Genomic DNA, 22,786 nt, shown 5'->3' on the forward strand with positions numbered 1-22,786 from the left:
CTCTGGCCAGCTGATTGCAGGCAGGGCTCATGGAGAATGATTTACCAGCACCCTAGCCTCCTCCTGGCGCCTCTTATCAAAAGTCTCTCTGCAGACCTTTGAGACCGTGCAGAGACCAGCTCCTCACACCTGATTCCAAGCTCCCTCAGTGCTGGTGAAAAATGCTCTCCTTTGAGTTCCTGGCCTCCTGGCTCCCTGGCTTCGCCTGGGGTTCCTCCCTGATGGACTCTCTCTTGCAAGGTGAGGCTAAAGCCCTTTACTGGGTTGCCTCTCTGGTCTTCTTGGCTTCCCCACAACCCACCCGGCTCTTTTCTCCCCTGCAGGGCTAATAGGAGCTTGTGCCGTGTCTGTCCTCTGCAGCCTGGTGAAGATTTATCTCTACATCCAGTGTCTGAAGTAAGTGGGGGAGGAATCGCTTGTCCCAACAAAAATGATTCCCTGAGCAGCTTTGATTTCCTCCAAGCACTTTCTCCCTGCCCCCAGGTCCCACCGCCCTGTGGGTTCACTTGAGATGGGCACCCAAGCTGCTTGAGTGCTACGTGGTGAAGAACGGACTCTGACGCCTGGCATTAAAACTCAGGCGGGTCGCAGCATCCTGGCCTGTAGCGTGACCGTACCGGGCTGTCTGGAATGGCTGGTTCTGTCCCCTGCTGGGCTCCTGCCAGTCCCCTGGTATCGGAGCTGCCCCTGGGCCTGGTGGAGGAAAATCTGTTTGAGTCTCTAGCTCTTTTTCCTTGGGCAGAGCCTTGGATCTGATTGCAAAGATTTACTGGCATCTGGGGCTAGACTGCCTCCTGCCTCCCTCCCCCCCCCCCCCCCCCACACGCACGCTGTTTACTAGCCTATAACACAAGGGCGTGATATACTTCATGCCTTGTGTAGGCCCAGCTCACTGCACACTTCCCTCCATTCTCTTCCCGCCTCCCCCCCACCCCCAAGATCCCTGTGTGCTGCCCCCTCATCCCCTTCTACTACAGGGACTCCCTGCAATCCCCCCACTCCTCCCTCATGCCAGGGGCACAGGGTGTCCCTCTCCCCCATAAAATTGTCTCTCTTTCTGCCCTGCATGCCAGGGGCTTTCTGTACCTACATTCCCTCTCCCCCATACCCATGGCTTTGTGGGCTTCCCTTCCGTCCCCCTCCAGCCCATTATTAATTCTGGGGGTCGGCACATTAGCCTCTATGGGGAGGATGGGCAGAGCTGGGTTGGGGTGGTGTGACGCTGGATGGTATTAAGGGCTGCCCCCAATCAGCTCTTTGATCTGCAGAGGATTGCAGGCCTGGCTGAAGCTGCTGGCTCTGCAAACCAGGTGCCAGGGTCTCCATGTGCCCCGCCCCCTTCCCCCTGTTGGTTTTTCTGACCCCTCCCCCGCCCATCAGTAGGATTCTGCCCAGTGATGCCTAGAACATTCCCTGGCTTTTTGGAATTGATCAGACAGGGCGTTCCAAAGTTATTGCATTAAAGACATGCATTCAGGGCCCCTCTTGGCTTGGCCAACGTGTCAGATCAGGCGAATCCCAAAGGATCGGCTCCCTGGCTGGCCCCACAGTCCTCAGGCTGGCTCTGGGGGCCAGCAGGGCCAGATACTAACTACACTTGGGGAAAGGGGGGAAGATGGCAAAAAAGAAGTCTTTGTGCCCCACCCGGCAATGCACAGGCCACTCTTAAGGTTGCCAATTTTGGCTGGCTTTTTTCCTGGAGGTTTCATCGCATGAAATGAATCCTGGAGGCTGGGCAACCCTTCTGCTGGTCGAGCTGCTCAGCCCTCTCTGTGAGGACACACTAGCGCCCCTGTGGCTGGGAATTGGGTGTCTCTAGGTGGCTGTGGGGGTGCGCCCCAGAGCCCTTGCCTGCAGCACAGGGAGGGGAAAGCACCAAGCTACCCCTGCACGAAGCGGCTTTTCTATAGCAGCTGCAGCCTATTCAGCGCAGCCCCAGCTGCTTCTGGAAGGAGTCTCTTCCCTTTCGCCTTGCTCCAGCCTAGGGACACCTGCCCCCCCCCCCAATGCTGCTCAGGGCAGGCCTGCCGCCTCAAAAGCCAAAGGGGAACACCCCCTTCCCTGGCCCTGAACCCACCACCAGAGTGGATCCGCTCTATCCCCTGGCCAGAGCCCAGGAGATGACCTGTGAGGAACAGCTGCCGGGGAGGGGGGCTGAGACAGGGGACCTGGCGTAGGTTAAAGAGCGTTGGGCTGGACAGTGAAGAGATGGGTGGGTAGTTTTGGTGGGGGAAGCGTCTGGAACTGGGTTTCTTCAGGGTTATTATTTACTTTGCGGCTGAGGGGGCCTCTTGTGTGGCCAGAATTCGAGAGTCGCTGCCCGTGAGGTGGAGCCAACCTTGGGCAGCTTCGTGTGCCTGGATCTCTTGGGTCAGTCCCGAAGACCCACAAGCCCAGCTGCTCTGTGAAAATCCCCTGCCCCTCGTTTATAAGTGTATGGCTGAGGCCTGGTGTCTTTGACTTGAGCTCCTCCCCCCCCGAACCGGCTGCATCTCGCTGGGGCAGGATGCTCATAGCTGGCCTTTATGCATAAACTAGAGCAGACACGTGACACTTCGGGATCCTGAGCTGCTATGGTAGTTATTATTGGCTGCCTTGGATGGAGGACTTGGGGAGCAGGGGGAAGCCTCCAGGCAGGAGAGGGGCCTGGATGGACTGAAGGAGAAAGCAAGAAAAGCTGCTCTTGGTTGGAGTGATGGGGGGCAGTCGGACAGCCCCTTGGGGCTTGATCCTGCAGATGCTTTGTTTCCACTGAAGCCAATGGATGTTCCCACGCTCTGGCACTGCACGGAGGGGCGAGTTACAAGAACCTGGCTACAGGGGGTGAAGGTGGTTGAAGGTTAGCAGCCTAGGACCTGGACTTCCCCTAATGCAGCAGGAGGGAGGAATTTCCCCACGGACTGATCCTGAGCCAGCAGTGTCCTGAGCCTGTCTCTCTCTGTTCCCAGTGACCCGGACAGGCAGAAGGAGGAGGAGACCATCCGCTCCCAGTGGTCTGTACTGGATCACATCCACTTCTTTCTACTGACGTTGATCTTCACGGTGGTTGGGTATCGTGTGGCTGCTTTGGTGGTGCTGGAGTTTTCCCTCAGGGCTGTGTCTATGCTGCTGTCCCTGAATAAGGTGAGGAGTCATCTCTGAGTAAGGGCCTCTGTAATAATCGCCTGATTCTCTCTGTAGTCGTGTATGAGCCATCGTTGGGACTGGACCAGGAGGGTGGATTCCTGATGCATAGTCTAGTGCACTGTAGTAATAACTCCCAGCTCTTACAGGGCACTTTTCTTCAGTAGATCTCAAAATGCTTAATAAAGGAGATTTGTGTCATTTATTCCCATTTTACAGAAGGGGAAACCAAGGCACAGAGAGGGTAGGGACTTGCCCAAGGTCACACAGAGCCAGGAATAGAACCCAGGTCTCATGAGTCCCAGTTTAGTTCTCTATTCACTAGGCCACACTGTGCGTGGTTCTCCAACTTCCATTTGCCTGTAATATTCCTGCCCAAGGAAGCGTCCAGCCCTAGCTGATGACCTGATTACGGGTGGAGTCTATGAACACCCTGCCACTGGCCTGAGGGAGTTGCTGCAGAGCAGTCCCTTCCAGAGCTGACTCTGATTCCTTCTCCAGACCTTGCTGCTCTGAGGACCAAGAGACTAGAGCCAGGAGTCAAACGTTGATCGGCTGAGTGGCAGCCTAGGACAGTGCTTTTCAAACTGCAGGTCTCGACCCAGGAATGGAAGACGCTGGGTCGCGGCGGCTCTGGTCAGCACCGTCAACCGGGCTGTTAAAAGTCCCGTCGGCAGTGCTGCCTGGCTAAGGGAGGCTAGTCCCTACTTGTTCTGACACCACGCTGCACCCCGGAAGCGGCCAGCAGCAGATCCGGCTCCTAGGCGGGGGGGCATGGGGCTCCGTGCGCTGCCCCTGCCTCGAGCACTGGCTCCAACTGGCCAATGGTAGCTGGCGGGGGCGGTGCCTGCTGCTGGCTGCTTCCAGGGCACAGTGCGGTCCGCAGTGCCAGGGCAGGCAGGAAGCCTGCCTCTGCACCCCAGATGCGCCACTGACCGGGAGCTGCCAGAGGTAAGCCTGTCCCCCTGCCCCATCCCTGAGCCCACACTCAAACCTGGAGCCCCCTCCTGCACACCAATCCCCTCATCCCTGGCCCCAGCCCAGAGCCCTGACCCCCTCCCACACCCCAACTCCCAGCCCTGAGCCCCTCCAAACCTAGAGACCCCCTCCTGCACCCCAAACCCCTCATCCTTGGCCCCAGCCCAGAGCCCTGACCCCCTCCCACACCCAAAACCCCTCATCCCCAGCTCCAATTTTCTTCAACTGGGTTGACAGAAAAAAAGTTTGAAAACCACTGGCCTAGGGTACCAGCCACTGGCCCACCCTTCCTGGGCAGAGTCAGATGACACATGATTAGAAGCAAGTGTAGGCTCAGAGGTTTTGCACACCAGACCATCCCTTGTCTGGGCTGCTGTGGGATGGGAGAACCTACCAGGGTCTGCAGCTCACGAAACCTCAAGGCATGTATGTAATGTATGGCCCCAGGCCACCAGGGGGTGGGGGTGGAGGGCAGGCGAGGGGATGTTGTGCCGGACATTCGAAGGCAACCGAGAACAAAGGCGCCGCCTGCATTGGGGCAGTCCCTTAGCTAAGGCGGGGGGAGGTGGAGCTGAAGGAGCAGGGTTCTAGTCCCCGTGCTGCACCATGTGCACCATACTGGGCCGTCTCGTTACACCACCATTATCTTGGCTGTGCTGTAACATTACCTGCCCCATGTTGGCGGCTGCTCTCTGATGTCTTGAGTGGTTTCCATTTGCTGTGCTGGGGAATTAGACCAGCCACTGAATCCTAGCCTCCGTCTCGAGGAACACGTCCCGCCGCCCTACGGGCATGTAGCGCGCGTGCTGCATCTCCAGTGCTCCGCTTCCGCAGGGGGCGCACAGCAGCCAGCTGTACCTGCTGTGCCAGTACTCCCTGGGGTGCGGCATCTCCTGCAGCCTCAGCTACCTCCTGGAGGGGGCTTCCCACCGCAGCTGCAACCTGACCCTCAGCTTGGGCCTGGCCGGCCTGATCACCTGCTACGTCTGGAGGCTGGCCCGGCACGTCTGCACCATGTACGAGCTCCACAGCAAGGAGCGCTACTGCGGAGTCTGCATCTTCCTGCTGACCACCTGGCACGGCATCCCCACTCTGCTCTGCAACGCCCTCAAGATCACCTTCGTGGTGGCTGACCTGGCCGCTGTCGCGCTGATCAACAGGGATTTCCTCACCACCTCGGAGGCCATACGCTTCTGGACGCCGCTCACCATCTGCTACACCCTGCTGGTCATCTACATGCAAGGTGAGGTCCCCGTGGCCACTAAGAAACCAGCTGAGCTCCTTCCTGGCCAGAAGGCTCCCAAGGGCCCTTGGGATTTTTGGCAAGGGGCTTTGTTTTGCGCACTTCCAGGCATGACGGAGGAACCCCCTGGTCTTATTCATGAGAACTAACTGTTCATAATGGGACCTTTAAAACGGAGAGCTCCCAATGAGCAAGTCATAGAATCATAGAATATCAGGGTTGGAAGGGACCCCAGAAGGTCATCTAGTCCAACCCCCTGCTCAAAGCAGGACCGATCCCCAATTAAATCATCCCAGACAGGGCTTTGTCAAGCCTGACCTTAAATCTTCTAGGGAAGGAGATTCCACCACCTCCCTAGGTAACGCATTCCAGTGTTTCACCACCCTCCTCGTGAAAAAGTTTTTCCTAATATCCAACCTAAACCTCCCCCACTGTAACTTGAGACCATTACTCCTTGTTCTGTCATCTGCTACCACTGAGAACAGTCTAGAGCCATCCTCTTTGGAACCCCCTTTCAGGTAGTTGAAAGCAGCTATCAAATCCCCCCTCATTCTTCTCTTCTGCAGACTAAACAATCCCAGTTCCCTCAGCCTCTCCTCATAACTCATGTGTTCCAGTCCCCTAATCATTTTTGTTGCCCTCTGCTGGACTCTTTCCAGTTTTTCCACATCCTTCTTGTAGTGTGGGGCCCAAAACTGGACACAGTACTCCAGATGAGGCCTCACCAATGTTGAATATTGGGGAAACGATCACGTCCCTCGATCTGCTGGCAATGCCCCTACTTATACATCCCAAAATGCCATTGGCCTTCTTGGCAACAAGGGCACACTGTTGACTCATATCCAGCTTCTCGTCCACTGTAACCCCTAGGTCCTTTTCTGCAGAACTGCTGCCGAGCCATTCGGTCCCTAGTCTGTAGCTGTGCATTGGATTCTTCCGTCCTAAATGCAGGACTCTGCATTTGTCCTTGTTGAACCTCATCAGATTTCTTTTGGCCCAATCCTCCAGTTTGTCTAGGTCCCTCTGTATCCTATCCCTACCCTCCAGCATATCTACCACTCCTCCCAGTTTAGTGTCATCTGCAAACTTGCTGAGGGTGCAATCCACACCATCCTCCAGATCATTTATGAAGATATTGAACAAAACCGGCCCCAGGACTGACCCCTGGGGCACTCCACTTGATACCGGCTGCCAACTAGACATGGAGCCATTGATCACTACTCGTTGAGCCCGACAATCTAGCCAGCTTTCTATCCACCTTATAGTCCATTCATCCAGCACATACTTCTTTAACTTGCTGGCAAGAATACTGTGGGAGACCGTGTCAAAAGCTTTGCTAAAGTCAAGGAACAACACATCCACTGCTTTCCCCTCATCCACAGAGCCAGTTATCTCGTCATAGAAGGCAATTAGATTAGTCAGGCATGACTTGCCCTTGGTGAATCCATGCTGACTGTTCCTGATCACTTTCCTCTCCTCTAAGTGCTTCAGAATTGATTCCTTGAGGACCTGCTCCATGATTTTTCCAGGGACTGAGGTGAGGCTGACTGGCCTGTAGTTCCCAGGATCCTCCTCCTTCCCTTTTTTAAAGATGGGCACTACATTAGCCTTTTCCCAGTCGTCCAGGACTTCCCCAGATCACCATGAGTTTTTTGGCCCATGGCTCTGCAATCACATCCACCAACTTCTTTAGCACTCTCGGATGCAGCGCATCCGACCCCATGGACTTGTGCTCGTCCAGCTTTTCTAAATAGTCCCGAATCACTTCTTTCTCCACAGAGGGCTGGTCACCTTCTCCCCATGCTGTGCTGCCCAGTGCAGTAGTCTGGGAGCAGAGCTTGTTCGTGAAGACAGAGGCAAAAAAAGCATTGAGTACATTAGCTTTTTCCACATCCTCTGTCACTAGGTTGCCTCCCTCATTCCCTCACACTTTCCTTGACTTTCTTCTTGTTGCTAACATACCTCAAGAAACCCTTCTTGTTACTCTTAACATCTCTTGCTAGCTGCAACTCCAGGTGGGATTTGGCCTTCCTGATTTCACTCCTGCATCCCCGAGCAATATTTTTATACTCCTCCCTGGTCATTTGTCCAATCTTCCACTTCTTGTAAGCTTCTTTTTTGTGGTTAAGAGCAGCAAGGATTTCACTATTAAGCCAAGCTGGTCACCTGCCATATTTACTATTCTTTCTATACAACGGGATGTTTTTTCCCTGTAACCTCAATAAGGATTCTTTAAAATACAGCCAGCTCTCCTGGACTCCTTTCCCCCTCATGTTATTCTCCCAGGGGATCTTGCCCATCAGTTCCCTGAGGGAGTCAAAGTCTGCTTTTCTGAAGTCCAGGGTCTGTATTCTGCTGCTCTCCTTTCTTCCTTGTTAGGATCCTGAACTCGACCGTTTCATGGTCACTGCCTCCCAGGTTCCCATCCACTTTTGCTTCCCCTACTAATTCTTCCCGGTTTGTGAGCAGCAGGTCAAGAAGAGCTCCGACCCTAGTTGGTTCCTCCAGCACTTGCACCAGGAAATTGTCCCCTACATTTTCCAAAATCTTCCTGGATTGCCTGTGCACCGCTGTATTGCTCTCCCAGCAGATATCAGGGTGATTGAAGCCTCCCATGAGAATCAGGGCCTGCGATCTAGTAACTTCTGCGAGTTGCCGGAAGAAAGCCTTGTCCACCTCATCCCTCTGGTCCGGTGGTCTATAGTAGACTCCTACCACGGCATCACCCTTGTTGCTCACACTTCTAAACTTAATCCAGAGACTCTCAGGTTTTTCTGCAGTTTCATACTTGAGCTCTGAGCAGTCATACTGCTCCCTTACATACAGAGCAACTCCCCCACCTTTTCTGCCCTTCCTGTCCTTCCTGAACAGCTTATATCCATCCATGACAGTGTTCCAGTCATGTGAGTTATCCCACCAAGTCTCTGTTATTCCAATCACATCATAATTCCTTGACTGTGTCAGGACTTCCAGTTCTCCCTGCTTGTTTCCCATAGAATCATAGAATATCAGGGTTGGAAGGGACCTCAGGAGGTCATCTAGTCCAACCCCCTGCTCAAAAGCAGGACCCATCCCCAGTTAAATCATCCCAGCCAAGGCTTTGTCAAGCCTGACCTTAAAAACTTCTAAGGAAGGAGATTCCACCACCTCCCTAGGTAACGCATTCCAGTGTTTCACCACCCTCCTCGTGAAAAAGTTTTTCCTAATATCCAACCTAAACCTCCCCCACTGCAACTTGAGACCATTACTCCTTGTCCTGTCCTCTTCCACCACTGAGAATAGTCTAGAACCATCCTCTCTGGAACTACCTCTCAGGTAGTTGAAAGCAGCTATCAAATCCCCCCTCATTCTTCTCTTCTGCAGACTAAACAATCCCAGTTCCCTCAGCCTCTCCTCATAACTCATGTGTTCCAGAACCCTAATAATTTTTGTTGCCCTTCGCTGGACTCTCTCCAATTTATCCATATCCTTCCTGTAGTGTGGGGCCCAAAACTGGACACAGTATTCCAGATGAGGCCTTACCAATGTCGAATAGAGGGGGACGATCACGTCCCTCGATCTGCTCACTATGCCCCTACTTATACATCCCAGGCTTCGTGCATTTGTATATAGGCACTTGAGGTAACCTGCTGATTGCCCCTCTTTCTCAGTATGAGGCAGGAGCCCTCCCCTCTCACGCGCTCCTGCTCGTGCCTCCTCCCGGTATCCCACTTGCCCACTTACCTCAGGGCTTTGGTCTCCTTCCCCCGGTGAACCTAGTTTAAAGCCCTCTTCACTAGTCCAGCTGTTGGATGCAGGACAAGGGGCCAAGCTGCCCACAAGGGTATGATCAGCCAATGGGAGCTTGTTCTGATGATGTGGCGCTTCTGTTTTGCCCTTTGTTGGTGGAGCGAGTGTGGTGGGCATGAATGTCTGGAACCAAAATGGGACCGAATTCTCTCCTGCTGCTTGTGTAGTTTCGGTAGCGCTCAGGCATGTTTCTCTCTCATTCTTAACCTCAGCATTTAGCTTTGCCTTTGCAATGAAGCACAGTCCCGGGAACTGTTCCCACCACCTTGATCCACAGATTATAAATCCAGAAGGGACCACTGTGATCCTCTCTTCTGACCTCCTGCATAGCACAGGTCGTAGAAATCCAATGCCTACAGTCCATTCTCCAATTTCTGCCAAGGGCAGAGATCTGGACTGTCCTGGGCAGCAGCTCAGGAGCATGGCTTCCTGCAGCCCCTCCCTGGGGACAGAACAGATGCCAGTTTTTCTCTCCCATGGCTGCAATGTGGCTGCAAAGCTCCTGGTGTCACAAAGGGTGTGTCTATGCTGGAGCCACAGGGGCAGTTTCCACCTTAGGTAGAGAGACTGGCATGAGATGTGGCCGAGCTTGCATACAAAACTAGCAGCGGAGCTGTGGCGGTGATGGGCTAGTCACCCTGTGAACCTGCCTGCCTGGGACCCTTGGTACATACTTCAGGTGTCTAGCCCAGCCCACCACTCGTGCTGCTGCAGCTACTCTTCTGTTCTTAGCATGCTAGTTTGACCAAAGCTAGTGCAGATGTGTCTGCCCGAGCTGGGAGTTACACCTCCAGCGTAGCTGTACCCAGTGTCTTTGGAAGGGACCATTTCTAAGCCATTTTCCTGGCCATAGCAGCCCCATGGCGTGGCTGAAGCTGCTGCCCAAGCCCAAAGGGAGGGTAGGAAATGGTTCATGCCGTGACTGTGGGATGGCTTTGTTCCTGGCAGAGGAGCAGAGGCATAACCCCAGCGAGCAGATGGTCTATCAGACGGTGTTTGTGAGGATGGGAGGCCTCCTCATCCTCCTAATGACAGTCGGCCGGTGGATGGACATCATGAACATCTTCATCTCGCTGGTGGGTGAGATCTGGTGCCTGGTTCGGGCAGGGATCATGCTGGACATCTGCCGGGCTCAGGTGAGACTGCCCACTGTGACAGGATCAGGCCAGATAGCTACAGGAAAGTGATAGAAGGCAGATATATTAGCCCCAGGTTAAGTAGGTCCCTTTTCCCTGGTTAAGGTAACAGGGAAGGTTTTTTTTTTTTTTTTTTTTTTTTTTGAAACAGAAAGGAAATTTATTTGTAACAGTTACAAAGAATACAAAAGGATAAAAGAAAAAAAAAAAAAAAAACTTAGCAACAAAACAACGCAATCAAAGGTATAACACAACAGCTTTCAGGAGGGAGAGGTGTTCAGGTTAGCCCAGGCCCAGAGCGGGGGGGCTTCCTCGACACTCGTGGTCTTCCACCCTCCTGAGTTACCTGGTGGCCTAGAGCGGGGGGGCTTCCTCGACACTCGTGGTCTTCCACCCTCTCGAGTTACCTAGTGCCGCGCCCAGGGACACCGACCCTCCCTCTCCTGAGAGTGCCCGACAAGATGGGCACGGCTGCGGGGTGGGTGGTTGGGAGGGAGGGGGGTACACCCATGTATTATAGGACCCCTCCTAGAAGACAGTAATGATGGTATTCACAGCAACTAACGGCTGTGACTGGCGGCTCTCGCTCTTTCCCTCAATCAGAGGGTCAGACGGAGGGAACCGGACGGGGTCACCGAGCAGAGAACCCCGGACAGCGCCCACCGCTCCTCGAAGGTGTCAAGGGAGTCGGTGGACGCTGCCCAGAGGAACTCCGCCCGGATACGTGAATGTACTGAGAGTCGGAAAACGGCCTCACAATCGCAGGACGCCTCATGAGCCAACCTCCGCTCTCTGGTCTTATAAATGGCTGTTTTAGCCAAGGCTAGGAGGAGGCTAACCAGGAGATCCCGCGACTTGGTGGGGCCACGGATGGGGAGTGTATAGATAAAGAGGTGGGGAGAAAAATGAAGCCAAAAGCGCAAAAGAATATTTGTGAGGAGCCGAAAAAGAGGCTGCAATCTGGCACACTCTAAATAGACGTGCGCCAGGGTTTCCCTCACGTTGCAGAAAGGGCAAGTCTCCGGAAGGGAGGTAAAACGTGTCAAAAACACGCCCGTGCTCACAGCCCCGTGAAGGAGCCGCCAACTGATGTCCCCGACGGGCCTCGGGACCAAGGTGGAGTACAGGCTGGCCCACCGAGGGTGCTCACCCTCCAAAGGTGGTAAGAGATCTCGCCACTTTGTATCGGGGCGGGACACCAGGGTGCGGGCGTGAAGGGTATGGAGCGTGAGTGTATATAGATATTTCCGTGATGCAACTTGAAAACCGACCGGTTGCAGTTCATGCAGCCGGCTCGCAGTGAAAGGATGAGGGGTGTGTTGGGATCGACAGAGTAGGGGCCCGATGGAAAGGTCCGGCGGGCCTGGGGTAAGGGATGGGCGGGGCGCGCCCTCGCACAAGGCTCGGCTAACATAAGCCCGAGCGGCGGGGGTCAAAGCGGCCTCCACCTCCTGAAGCACGCGCCGGGGGGTGCGAAGGCTGGAGAGCCCCATGCGTCGAGCGAGCGTCAGGGGATCCAGCCAGTCCCCCCGGTCGTAGTCCAGGAGGTCCCCGACCCTCGTAACTCCCGCCAGGACCAACCTCTGGCGCACCGTGCGGGACTCCGCCGCCTGCACACAAAGTTGGGGGTTGTGTAGCAGGGGCTCCGTGAGGAGATCTGCCCCCACGATGGCCGCCACGGACCTGGTCGTTGAAAACAGTTTCCAGGCCCGGAGGAGGTCCTGGTAGAAATCCGGCAGCCCGGAGAGGTCTCGCGGAAAACCTCTCGGACAAAGATAAAAGAGCTGTCGGTCATAGCGGAGCCCATGGAAGCGGCGTAAAAAGGCATGCGCCAATATGCTCCACGGCGAACTACCTACACTATAAAGGAGCCTCTGCAGGGCCTGGAGGCGGAAAACGCGGACCTGAGTGTACAGACACTTCAGGCCCTGCCCTCCTTCCTTCAGGGACAAGTGGAGAACTCCAACAGGGGCCCAGTGCAATCCTGACCAAAAGAACTCCAGAATCAATCTCCGGAGGTGGGACAGGAAACCCGGGGCCGGGGCTAGGGTGTTGAGCCGGTACCAGAGCGTGGACAGGACTAGTTGGTTAAGCACCAGTGCTCTCCCCCGAAGGGAGAGACATCGGAGTAGCCTCGTCCATTTCCTGATCCGCTCAATCACGCCGCCTTCCAAATTTTGCCAGTTCTCCGGCGGAGAAGGGTGCGTGGCAGAAAGGTAAACGCCGAGATAGAGCAAAGGGCCGGCACTCCACCGGATGGTCTGAAGCGCGGGTGGGAGGGGGCTTACCTGCCGCCAGCCCCCCACCGCCAAGCCAGAGCTCTTGACCCAGTTGACTCGGGCGGAGGAGGCTGCCGAAAAGATGGCTTGGCATGCCTCCACTCGCGCCAAGTCGCCCGGGTCCTGGACCACGAGGAGGACGTCATCGGCGTACGCCGACAGGACCAGCCGCAGTTCCGGCTCCCGCAGCACCAACCCCGTCAACCTCTTGCGGAGGAGACAGAGGAAAGGCTCGATCGCCAGAGCGTACAGCTGGCCTGAGAGGGGACACCCCTGCCGCACCCCTCGCCCGAAGCTGACCGGTTCGGTCAGGGTCCAGTTGAGCCTAACCAGACACTCTGCGGAGGCGTACAGCACCCGGAGAAAACTCACAAACTGAGATCCGAATCCAAACGCTCGCAGGGTGCTCAGGAGGTACCCATGATCTACCCTATCGAACGCCTTCTCTTGATCGAGAGACAGGAGGGCGAACGACAGACCGTCTCTCCGCCCGAGTTCCAAAAGGTCTCGGACTAAAAAAAGGTTGTCAAAAATGCTGCGACCCGGGACAGTATAGGTCTGGTCTGGGTGAATCACGTCCGCCATCACGGACCCTAGCCGCAGCGAGATTGCTTTCGCTACGATTTTATAATCTGTGCTAAGGAGTGAGAGGGGACGCCAGTTTCGTAAGTCGCGGAGGTCCCCCTTCTTCGGCAGCAAGGCGAGCACCGCTCGTCTGCACGAGAGAGGGAGGACCCCGCCCTGCAAGGACTCAGCCCAGACAGTGACTAGGTCTGGGCCAAGGATGTCCCAGAACGCGCGATAAAACTCCACGGTCAGCCCGTCCATGCCCGGAGATTTATTGGTGGGCATGCGACGGAGGGCTTCCGAGAACTCGGCCAGGGTGAGAGGCAGCTCTAGCCGGTCTCGGTCGCCCACGCTGACCGTGGGGAGGTCCTCCCAGAGCACCCCGCAAGCGCCAGGATCGGTTGGATCCGGGGAGAAAAGGTTTGCGTAGAAGTCACGGGCCCTCCCACACATCTCCTCCGGATCCGTGAGGGGGGTGCCGTCTTCCGCTAGAAGGCAGGTGACGTGTTTTTTGGCCCCCCTCGTTTTCTCCAGGGCGTAGAAGAAGCGGGAGCCGCGATCCATCTCCTGAAGGAGGCGGATGCGGGACCGGACAAAGGCACCTCGGGCCCGGTGGTCCTCGAGGGCTCGAAGTTCCTCCCGCTTCTCCCGGCACGCTCCGCAGAGGGACGGGTCCCCGGGGCTGGCGGCCAGGCGCCTCTCCAGCTCTAAGACCTCCCGTTCCAACTGCTCTATCGCCGCATTTCTCCGTCGGCTGGTGCCCCGAGTGTAGTTGCGGCAGAAGAGCTTGGCGCGCACCTTCCCTAAATCCCACCATCGCCGCACCGAGGGAAAGGCACGCCACTGCTCTCGCCAGGCCAGCCAAAACTCCCGGAAGGACATCACAAAGCTCTCGTCCTCCAACAGGCTGTTATTAAAGTGCCAGTAAGCCGGCCCCGGTCCCTCTGCACGGAGGGAGACCGTGACGGCAACCAAATGATGGTCGGAAAAAGGGGCCGGCCGAATGGTGGAGGAGTGGGCCTGTGAAAGATGGAGACGGGATAGATAAATACGGTCTAACCGAGAGCGGTGCGACCGACGGGCCTCCACCCGAACGAAGGTAAACGTGGAAGTATCATCTGGGTGATGGTCACGCCAGACGTCCACTAGGGAGTGATAGTCGACTATGTCTCGAAGAATGGTCGCGGCGGCCGGGCTCGGCTCGGCCCCCGAGCGGTCCCGTTCCTCGAGGGTGGTGTTAAAGTCCCCTCCCAGGATCAGGCACTCGTGTGAATCCAGGGTGTCGAGAAATTCGGACACCTGCTGGTAAAATTGCGGCCGCTGTGAGCTCACTTGCGGGGCATAGATATTAACAAAATTGACCACGAGCCCCTCCAAACGAACTCGGAGGTGCAACAAGTGGCCCGGCACGGCCTCAGTGACTCCGAGCACCTCGGGCCGCAGGGTGGGGGAGAACAGGGTCGCCACTCCAGCTTGCCAAGCCGTGCAGTGGCTAAAGTATACCCCGTCCCCCCATTCCAGCCGCCACCTATCCTCGGCGATTGGGTCCGTGTGGGTCTCCTGCAGGAAAACCACAGAGTACCTCCCCTCCCGAAGGTAGGAGAGCACCTGGGACCTGCGGAGAGCCATCCTACAGCCCCTGGTGTTCAGGGTTACAATGATGAGAGGTGTCATGCGGAGGGCTGGGGGGGTGGGGAGTTCTCAGGGGTGGGGGTACTCATGGCCCCCGGCGGGTCGCGTAGCAACCCGTGTCCCATCCCGTGAGTAAGTAACTCTTTCCGGAAGCTGCGGGCCCGCTCGTAGGCCGCGGCACCGCCCTTCCCTTGCCCTCTACCCTCCCTCATAAGGGCTCTCGCGGCCCGAAGGAGTCGATCAAAGTCCCCCCATTGCTGGAGAGCCAGCTGTGCCCTATCGCGGGCACCACGGCATCGTTTCAAGAACTCCCGTAATGCATGCTGCAGCTCATGGGGGGGTAGGGTTACAACTCCCAGAGCAGTCCCTGGTGGGGCTTTTGATGCAGCTTCGTGGTCCGCTAAGGCGGGTAGGCAGGGTGCGGACCGCCGACGGGGTGTCTGACAGGCTGGGGTTACTAACTCCATCTCGTGCCTTGGGGCGGACGGGGATGGCAGGGGGAAAGGTGCAACTCCTGGGGAGTCGCAACTAGAAAACATAAAGACTGCTCCCTGGGGGGAATCTGCAAAGGGCGGAAAAGAAATAACCCCAGGGGCGGCGGTAGCCTTGCAGGAGGAGGGAGACTGAACCGGAATAGGGGTGGGGGCAGGGGCAGAGGTAAGGCCCTGGGCTTCAGGAGGCGCACAGCGAAAAGAAGGCGCCTCCCGAGCAGGGTCGGGGGTGAAGGGGCAAGGGAGGGGGCTCCGAGGAATGCTAGGTACCGGCTCCGGGGTGGTCGTGGCAGCCATGGCCCCAGGCGGTAAAACCACTTTCCGTGGGGTGCTCACCCGGAAAGGCAGTCAGGGGGAAAGGGCATGGGGAGAGGGGGCCTGGGGTGAGATTGCCCAAATCGAGGCCGGCCGGCAGTAAATCATCCCCTCCCTGGGTGACCGGGGTCAAATCCAGGGCTTCAATCTCTGCGTACACAGAGGAGAGGCCGACTCCCACCACCCCAGGGGCCTCTCCGCTAGGGCCCGCCTCGGCGGTCACGTCGGGGTTCGTTGGGAGTTCAGGTGGTATCTGGTTAGAAGGGGCTTCCCCCGGGGCTTCGGAGGGGAGGGTCCCCCGCGGAGGGGGGATTCCACCCTCCAATGCTGGTCTATCTTCACCTCCCGACACCAGCGAATGGATCTCACTCGTGGCCGAGGCGGGAGGCTCAGGGTCGGTACCTCCCTTCCTGGTCTTCCGGGGGGCTTCCGCGTCAGATGAATGCAGCGGAGCTCGAGCCCTCCGCTTGCCTCGCTTCCCCTGGACTACAGTCCAGCCCTCCATGGCGTCGTCCGGGGGTGGAGTAGCAGGGGACGGAGCGGGGCGCGGAGGCAGAGGTTCAGGGGTTTGGGGGGGTAGCGGTAAGGCAGCATTAGGGGCGGGGGGTTCTCCTTGGGGCGAGCCCTCTCCTGCACCCGGTAAAAGCTTTGCCACACCCCCCTCCATAGGCTCTGCCGAGGTGGTTACGGCAAGAGTGGGACTCCCGTGGTCGCCCGGGCGTTGTTGGAGGGGTGCCTCTTGGGCCCGGACGGGGGCAGCGGTGGATCGGGTGGGAGGGGGGGTGGTGTCGGGTGCCGGGTGGCCAGGGGTGTCGGCAACAACAGGGCCGATATCCCGCCGGGTCTCGGGGGTCTCAGGTGCCCCTCTCCCCCGGGCCAAAGGGCAGTCCCTGCGGACATGCCCTGCCGAGCGGCAGAGGTAGCACCGGGCCTCTCCGGTGGAATAAAAGACCCTATAGCGGGCTCCCTGGTAGGGAACTAGGAAGGACCCCTCGAGCGCCTCTCCGTCACGCACCCCCGCCGGCAGTAAAATCTGCACTTGCCGGCGGAACGATAGGACGTGACGGAGGGCGGGGTCCTTGCAGCCTAACGGGAGAGGGCTAATAACAGAAACAAGCTTCCCCAGGGCAGAAAGAGCAGGTAACAGGGCAACATTAGGTAAAAAGGGAGGAACGGAGGTGAGGACGAAGCGAACGCCCAGATCTTCTAGCGGTTCCAGGGGGAGAAACACCCCCCCCACCACTAGGCCCTTCTCCACCGCCTCCTGGGCGGCAGTCTCCGAGGCCAGAAAGAGAACGACCTTCCCATACATCTTGGAGGCCGCCACAATGGCCATGGGTCCTACCACTTTCGCCAACGCCTGCACGTATGCCTCCACGTGGGGCGAGGCGGGTACTAGGAGGCAACGAACACCGTGCTTCCTGGTCAGGGCGGGAAGAGGGCCCCGACTACTAGTAAAGGCAGCGGAGGCAGTGGGAGGGCGAGATGAGGAGGCGGCAGGTAAGGGGGGGCCTGTCGCCACCCGGGCATACGTCCTGGGGGCCGGGGGAGGGATGGTCGCAGAGCTGGTGGAGGGAACAGCTGGGAGGGGTGCCGCGATCGATGACAAGGCCACTGTGGTGGGGGCGGCCTCTGCCACGGAGGGTCCAGCGGCATTAGCGGGGCCCTTCCCTTTTGGCCCGCTTCGATTTTTCCGTCTAACTGGGGGGGGGTTCCTAGAATCTAGTGGGGCAGGAACCAGAGCAGCAGTAGTAATCGCCCCGGTGCCTCCCACTGCCGATGCCCCAGCGGGGGCGGTGGCAGGGGTTCTAACAATGGAGGCGGTGGGGAAATCTTGAGGGGTGGGCAGGAGGGTAGATGGGGAAGGGGCAACCAATTTCGGTGGAGGGGCCTTGCGTCCCTCCTTCTCTGCCATTGTAAGCAGGGAGAGACAGGGAAACACTGGGAGGGGGGGGGGGGCAAAAATCGGGGTCCGGTAGTAGGGGTAGGCTATGGGGTAAACAATCCGGGGGGGGGGGTGGGGGGAGGACAACCCACCACAAGTGTCCAAAGAGTCTCGCTTGGTTGGTTGTTATGCCTGGTCCAAAAGGCAAAGTCCAAAGCAAACAGCTGGATCCGAAGGCAGATGGCAGATTGCCAGCAGGGACGAAGCAGCGGGGGCCGTGATAGTTGTAATAGTGGTGGGGGGGGTTGGGGGCACCGATGGACCTGGGGGTAGCTCCCTGCTACACCCCTGTGCCGCCGCAGGCGCAGCTGAAATGCAGTCAACTCCCCCCCCCGAGGGTAGAAATTCAAAAGAAATCCCTCAGTCTTACGGCCTCTCTCCACGATGATTCATAGCTGCCCGGGAGTTCTCCGGCCTCTGGCGTCTGCTACAGCTGTTGGCTCTGTCCCAAGGCTCTCGGAAAAAGTCCAGGCAAAAAGCAAAACAGCTGGGTCTGGGGGGGGTCCACTCCCCTCTCCGGACAGCAGGTTGGCAGTCCTCCCCCCCTCCTCCGGGGGTTTCAAGTAAGCAAGGAGCAAAGTCCAAAAGCAGGCATCGGGGGGGGGGGGGTGCTGGCGACCGGCCAGCACACTGACGCAGCTCAAAAAAACGAAAAAAAACGAAACCAAAAAAACAAAGCGTCCGGCCCAAACGCGGGGGGGGAAACTAAGCAAAAGGAAAAGTGTGAAAAATCCGGGCCGGGGGGCTTTAGGAAAGAAAGGAAAGCAAATAGCTCAGGAGCGAGTGAAGAACGATTCCGGCTCCTTAACAGGGAAGGGTCCAGAACAATCGGGAAGCTTCTGGAAACAAGACAGGCTGATTAGAACACCTGCAGAGAATCAATTAAGACAGGCTAATCAGGGCGCCTGGGTTTAAAAAGGAGCTCACTTCAGTTTGTGGCACGCGTGTGAGGAGCTGGGAGCAAGAGGAACTAGGAGCTGAAAGTGAGAATGTGGACTGTTGGAGGACTGAGGAGTACAAGCATCAGCAGACACCAGGAGGAAGGTCCTGTGGTGAGGATAAAGAAGGTGTTGGGAGGAGGCCATGGGGAAGTAGCCCAGGGAGTTGTAGCTGTCGCATAGGGCCCTGGGCTGGAACCCGGAGTAGAGGGCGGGCCCGGGTTCCCCCCAAACCTCCCAACTCCTGGTCAGACACAGGAGGAGTTGACCTGGGTGGGGGAGGAATTGTGGGAGTGCGGGGAGAGGAGAAGTATGTTAAGCATAGCGGGTCAACAGGAACGCGGATGGGTAGCTAAGGAGTTGCCACAGAGGCAGGAGGATGAAGCCAGCCACCAGTTGCAATGGAGCAAATGAGAACATCCTGTGCACAGCGCAAGGGCCCAGTTCTCTGTGGTGGAATGACTCTGACGCCAGCAGAGACCTGGGCCCCAAGTGTGGGAGGGAGACAGGTAGCAGCTCCTCAGGGCACTCCTGTCTGGGGAGTGGGCCAAGGCTGTGCAGCCCAGTGAGAGCCCAAGAGAGCTCCTGTGTCCTCTTGGCTATGGGACCCAGGTAGCTGCCCGTTAGCTTATCCCTGATGCTCCTTGGGCAGGCTGCGGGTGCAGATTCTTGGCCGGAGAGGCTGTTCACTGTCTAATATTTGTGTGGTGGTCGGGGATGGGGTTTTCCTTCTCTGCAGGATTTTTCTCAAAGGTTCCCAGAACCCGGTTCCAGTTCCAGGCAGCCCCAGCCTAGGCCTGAGGCCCTTGGCAGAAAATCCAGCTCAGTGACCAAGTCCTCAAGTGGAGGGGCCGGAGCCGAGAGATGAGGAAGGGGCTGCCGTGTTCCAGCGATGGCAAGAAAGGCAAAGCCCCAGCAACCAGGACTGAAATGTGACATTTTAAGCTTCAGGCCGTGCCAACTGAAGCGGCTTAATTCACATGCCATATGTGCTCCAGATACTAACCAGATTCGGGGGCGATCTGCTGAGGACATGATCAAATGGACGGTTGTTAACCTGGGACGGTGCAAACTACCTAGATGACTCTTTGCTCCCCGCACCCCAAACACACTGTGGTTGGTCGATGTGCCCCAGTCCCTGGAAATGGGGAGGCCCCCAGTCGCCCTCCGCATCGCATCCTGGTGAATGGGAAACCATTCCCCCACCACCCCTGGTGTTTAAAGGTTTCACTTTCCCTGCTGGCTCTTTCCAGATCGTCTCTAGCCTGCCCCACCCAGAACCTCTCGTCCGCTAGCGATCCCAGCCTCTCCAGGTGCCTGAGCTTGCTGCGCTCGTCTCAGGAGCCAGCTGTCCCTGGATCAACCCCAAAGCCAAGTTTCTTGCCCATTGAACCAGTGCATGAGGCCAGTGATGGAGGTGGGTGGAGGGCAAGAGGCCATGGTGGACAGGAGGGCTAGGAGGAGCTTGGTCCAAGCCAGACCCGGCTGCTGCCATCTGCTTTTTTGGTGGCCAGCTGGATCTAGGCACAGGTGTCCCTATTGCCTGACACACAATCCCCATCGGCCCCCTGCTCAGCCTCTGCTAGCGAGTGAATGGGCATGGACCTTGCTCTCTTCCTGGAGGCTGTCCCTTCAAGTCAAGGCTGAGACCCCTCGGCAGGGTAGCAGGGGAGACAAGTTGGGGGATGGAGGTCCAGGTCCAGGCCTGTTAATTCAGCACCTACACACTCATTGTAAAGAATTCACTCCTAATTCATTGCCAAGGGAATACCCCTCCACACTGGGTGTTGATGCAGGTGGGGGCTCCCTCTCATTTCACAGCAGCAGGCCAGCCCTACCCACCATGTGTACCTCCTCAGCGTCCCTCTGCACCAGGGGCTGGGGTGTCACTCAGTACCCCTAAGCATCTAACTGTCCTGGGGGCGCAGAGCCATTCCTCTGTAGCCCGTTCCACAGGGGCTCTGAAGGGGATGAGCCTGCAGCTGGGCTGGATGTTTGGATAGCACGGGCTGGCTCAGCTGGACTGGATCTCTGAATTCTGCTTTTGGGTGAGACTGGAGCTGACCTTGAAGTTCAGCAGCCCATGAGGGGACTGTCCGGACCTGCTGCTCCAGGCTTGTCTCATCCCCCTTGGCCATGTGTTTGCTCTGTCCCATTCAGGCTCTGTCTGACCTTGCACTAGCTTCTCCTTCACAACCCTTGGTCCACCTCCTCCGGCACAGTGATTGCAATGAGCGACTGGGCTGGGCTCCAGACACGTCCCATCATGAGACATGAGGAGCCGTGCGCATCCACTTCCGGTCTAGTGAGTTTTAAGCGGAAGAGGGGAATCTGTGGACGCTTGTGCTGTCAGTCGTATGACCATACGAGAGAATAAAGTGTATAAAATACGCTGAGCTGGAGGGTGGGTGGCAAGAGCCCCTTCACCTTTCATTACTGCACTTCTGACTGTTTATCATTGTCCTCTGTGGGTCCTGACCTGATCAGTGACAAGCGAGGTGCCAGGAAATGTTTGGAGCTATGTGGCCTGATGTGCTTCAATCTTCTTTTCCCCTCCCCTCCCCCCCCACGTCAGCCTGCCCCCGACGTGCCCTCCTCTGATTGGCATTTGTATCTTTGCTTTGGCCTATCCAGCCAAGTAAGATCATGGGTGAAGGTAATATCATAGGCCAGTCCAACCTGCCAGTTCTTGGGCTCCTACCTTCCACATCAGTCATGGGTCCTGCAGAACCATTTCCACTCCTATCATGGACCCTGCTGCCACCTGGTATAAACCAGGACCAGAGAGGGGAACGGACTCTTGTAGCAGGCAGCTGAGTAGCCAGTGCTAGCAAGCCTGGCCTGACTGATGGGTCTCATGTTGCACTGCCTGCCTTGGTGAGATGGGGGCTCTAGGCCATGTGGGGGTTGTGAAATTTTGTGGGTGCTGAAGGGCTCCTGCTCCTTGGCTGAAAGGGCTATGGTGATTTTATTTTAACCCAAGCCAGCATGATTTGCTCATTTTACACACACATGCCCCGCCCCAGTTCAAAGCCTGGCTGCATCATGTTTCTCCAGCAGGGACCAAGTAACAGGGAGATTTTGGCCCTAAAACCTTCCGGCTGGGATTTCAGTGCTCTTCACCAGCCCACGGGAGGGGGTGGTACTGGCCTCGTTGCAGGTGGGAACACTGAGGCGCACAGAGTGTGTGGCCTTACCAAGAGTCGGGGGCAGAGCTTGGAACTGGGCTCTGGGCTCCTGCCTCCTAAGATTGTACCTTAGCCCCGTGCCCCCCTTCCTGTCCCCGGAAGGGTACAGTCACAATGCCTAAGGAAGCATGCGTCAATTCAAGGGCCTGAGCTGCAAGGCATAGCCCCACTCAGCCTCCCGAGCCTGTAAAATCCAGGGTAAAAACTTACCTCCCCCTCTGTTCAATGCACCATTCACAGTTGCTAAGTTAGGCTGCGTGCAGGGCCAGCCACGGCGGGGTCACACGATGCATGGCCCATGTACCCGCAGAATCACAACTTGCATTTTACAGCTGGGGCAGCAGCTTGCCCCAGGCCACACAAGGCAAAGGCAGCAGTGAAACCCAGAGGCCTGTTACAGGCTTTAGCTGCAGGACCATCTTCCCTTTCAAAGCCCCCTTCTCCTGGAACAACTTGCCCTGATGTGGATCCATGCCCTGCCGACAGCTCTGCACCCCCAGTGCCCCCCTCCCCCTTTGTGCTCGTGGCCAGGTAGAAGAAGGAGAGGGAGGATGACCATGGGCAGAGGCAGATGTGCCCAGCAGGGGGTAGCAGAAAAGACTGAGTGGAGCTGAGGAGGGGGCGCAGTAGCCAGGGGGCTTGTAACAGGGAGGGGAGCTTGTGGATTGTAAAGTGCTATCACCCCATGGTATCAGCACCTCCCCAGTCACTACTGCATCCCCCTGGCCCACTTCCTGCAGCCACCCAGCTACTGAGGTCCCCATCAGTGACTGCATCTCTGATGGGCATCCCACTTCCAGTGGGGTTCTGAGCACTGGCTGGCCAGGAGGCAGCCCCTGGCTCTGATTGCTGGGATCAGCTGGTTCTCCAGCAAATGCAGAGTAGGGATATAGGCCAACCAGCCGGCCACAGGGTGTCACTGTTTGCTATCCCAGCAAAGGGCTGAGTCAGCAGCTGCTGGCTGGGAATGAACCTGGGCGTGACCAGAACTGAGCTGGATTTGCTGTCAAGTGTCCTTCGGCACCAAGGTGCCTGATGCCAATGCAGCGTGGCAGTGCAGGCCCTGGGGGGCTCTCAGACAGGTCTATGGTGCTGTCAGCCCAGCCCACCTCTGCTGCTGATCCCCCTCGGCCTGCATCAGCTTGTCGCATCAGCCCCCTGA

At 57.3% G+C, this 22,786-nt stretch overlaps 1 protein-coding gene across 1 annotated transcript; it reads left to right on the forward strand.

Moving 5' to 3' along the window:
- Positions 1–33: 33 nt before the first annotated feature.
- On the forward strand, positions 34–20,877 carry TMEM82 (transmembrane protein 82). Its single transcript, XM_084651956.1, has 6 exons — positions 34–240; positions 324–396; positions 2,949–3,123; positions 4,936–5,344; positions 10,082–10,269; positions 19,176–20,877. The coding sequence occupies exons 1-6, from the start codon at positions 162–164 to the stop codon at positions 19,302–19,304; spliced, it is 1,053 nt and encodes a 350-aa protein (XP_084508082.1). The 5' UTR covers positions 34–161; the 3' UTR covers positions 19,305–20,877.
- Positions 20,878–22,786: the final 1,909 nt, after the last annotated feature.

This window comes from Lepidochelys olivacea, assembly GCF_965140295.1.
Source record: "Lepidochelys olivacea isolate rLepOli2 genome assembly, chromosome: 18".
In the NCBI taxonomy this organism is placed as follows: Eukaryota; Metazoa; Chordata; order Testudines; family Cheloniidae; genus Lepidochelys; species Lepidochelys olivacea.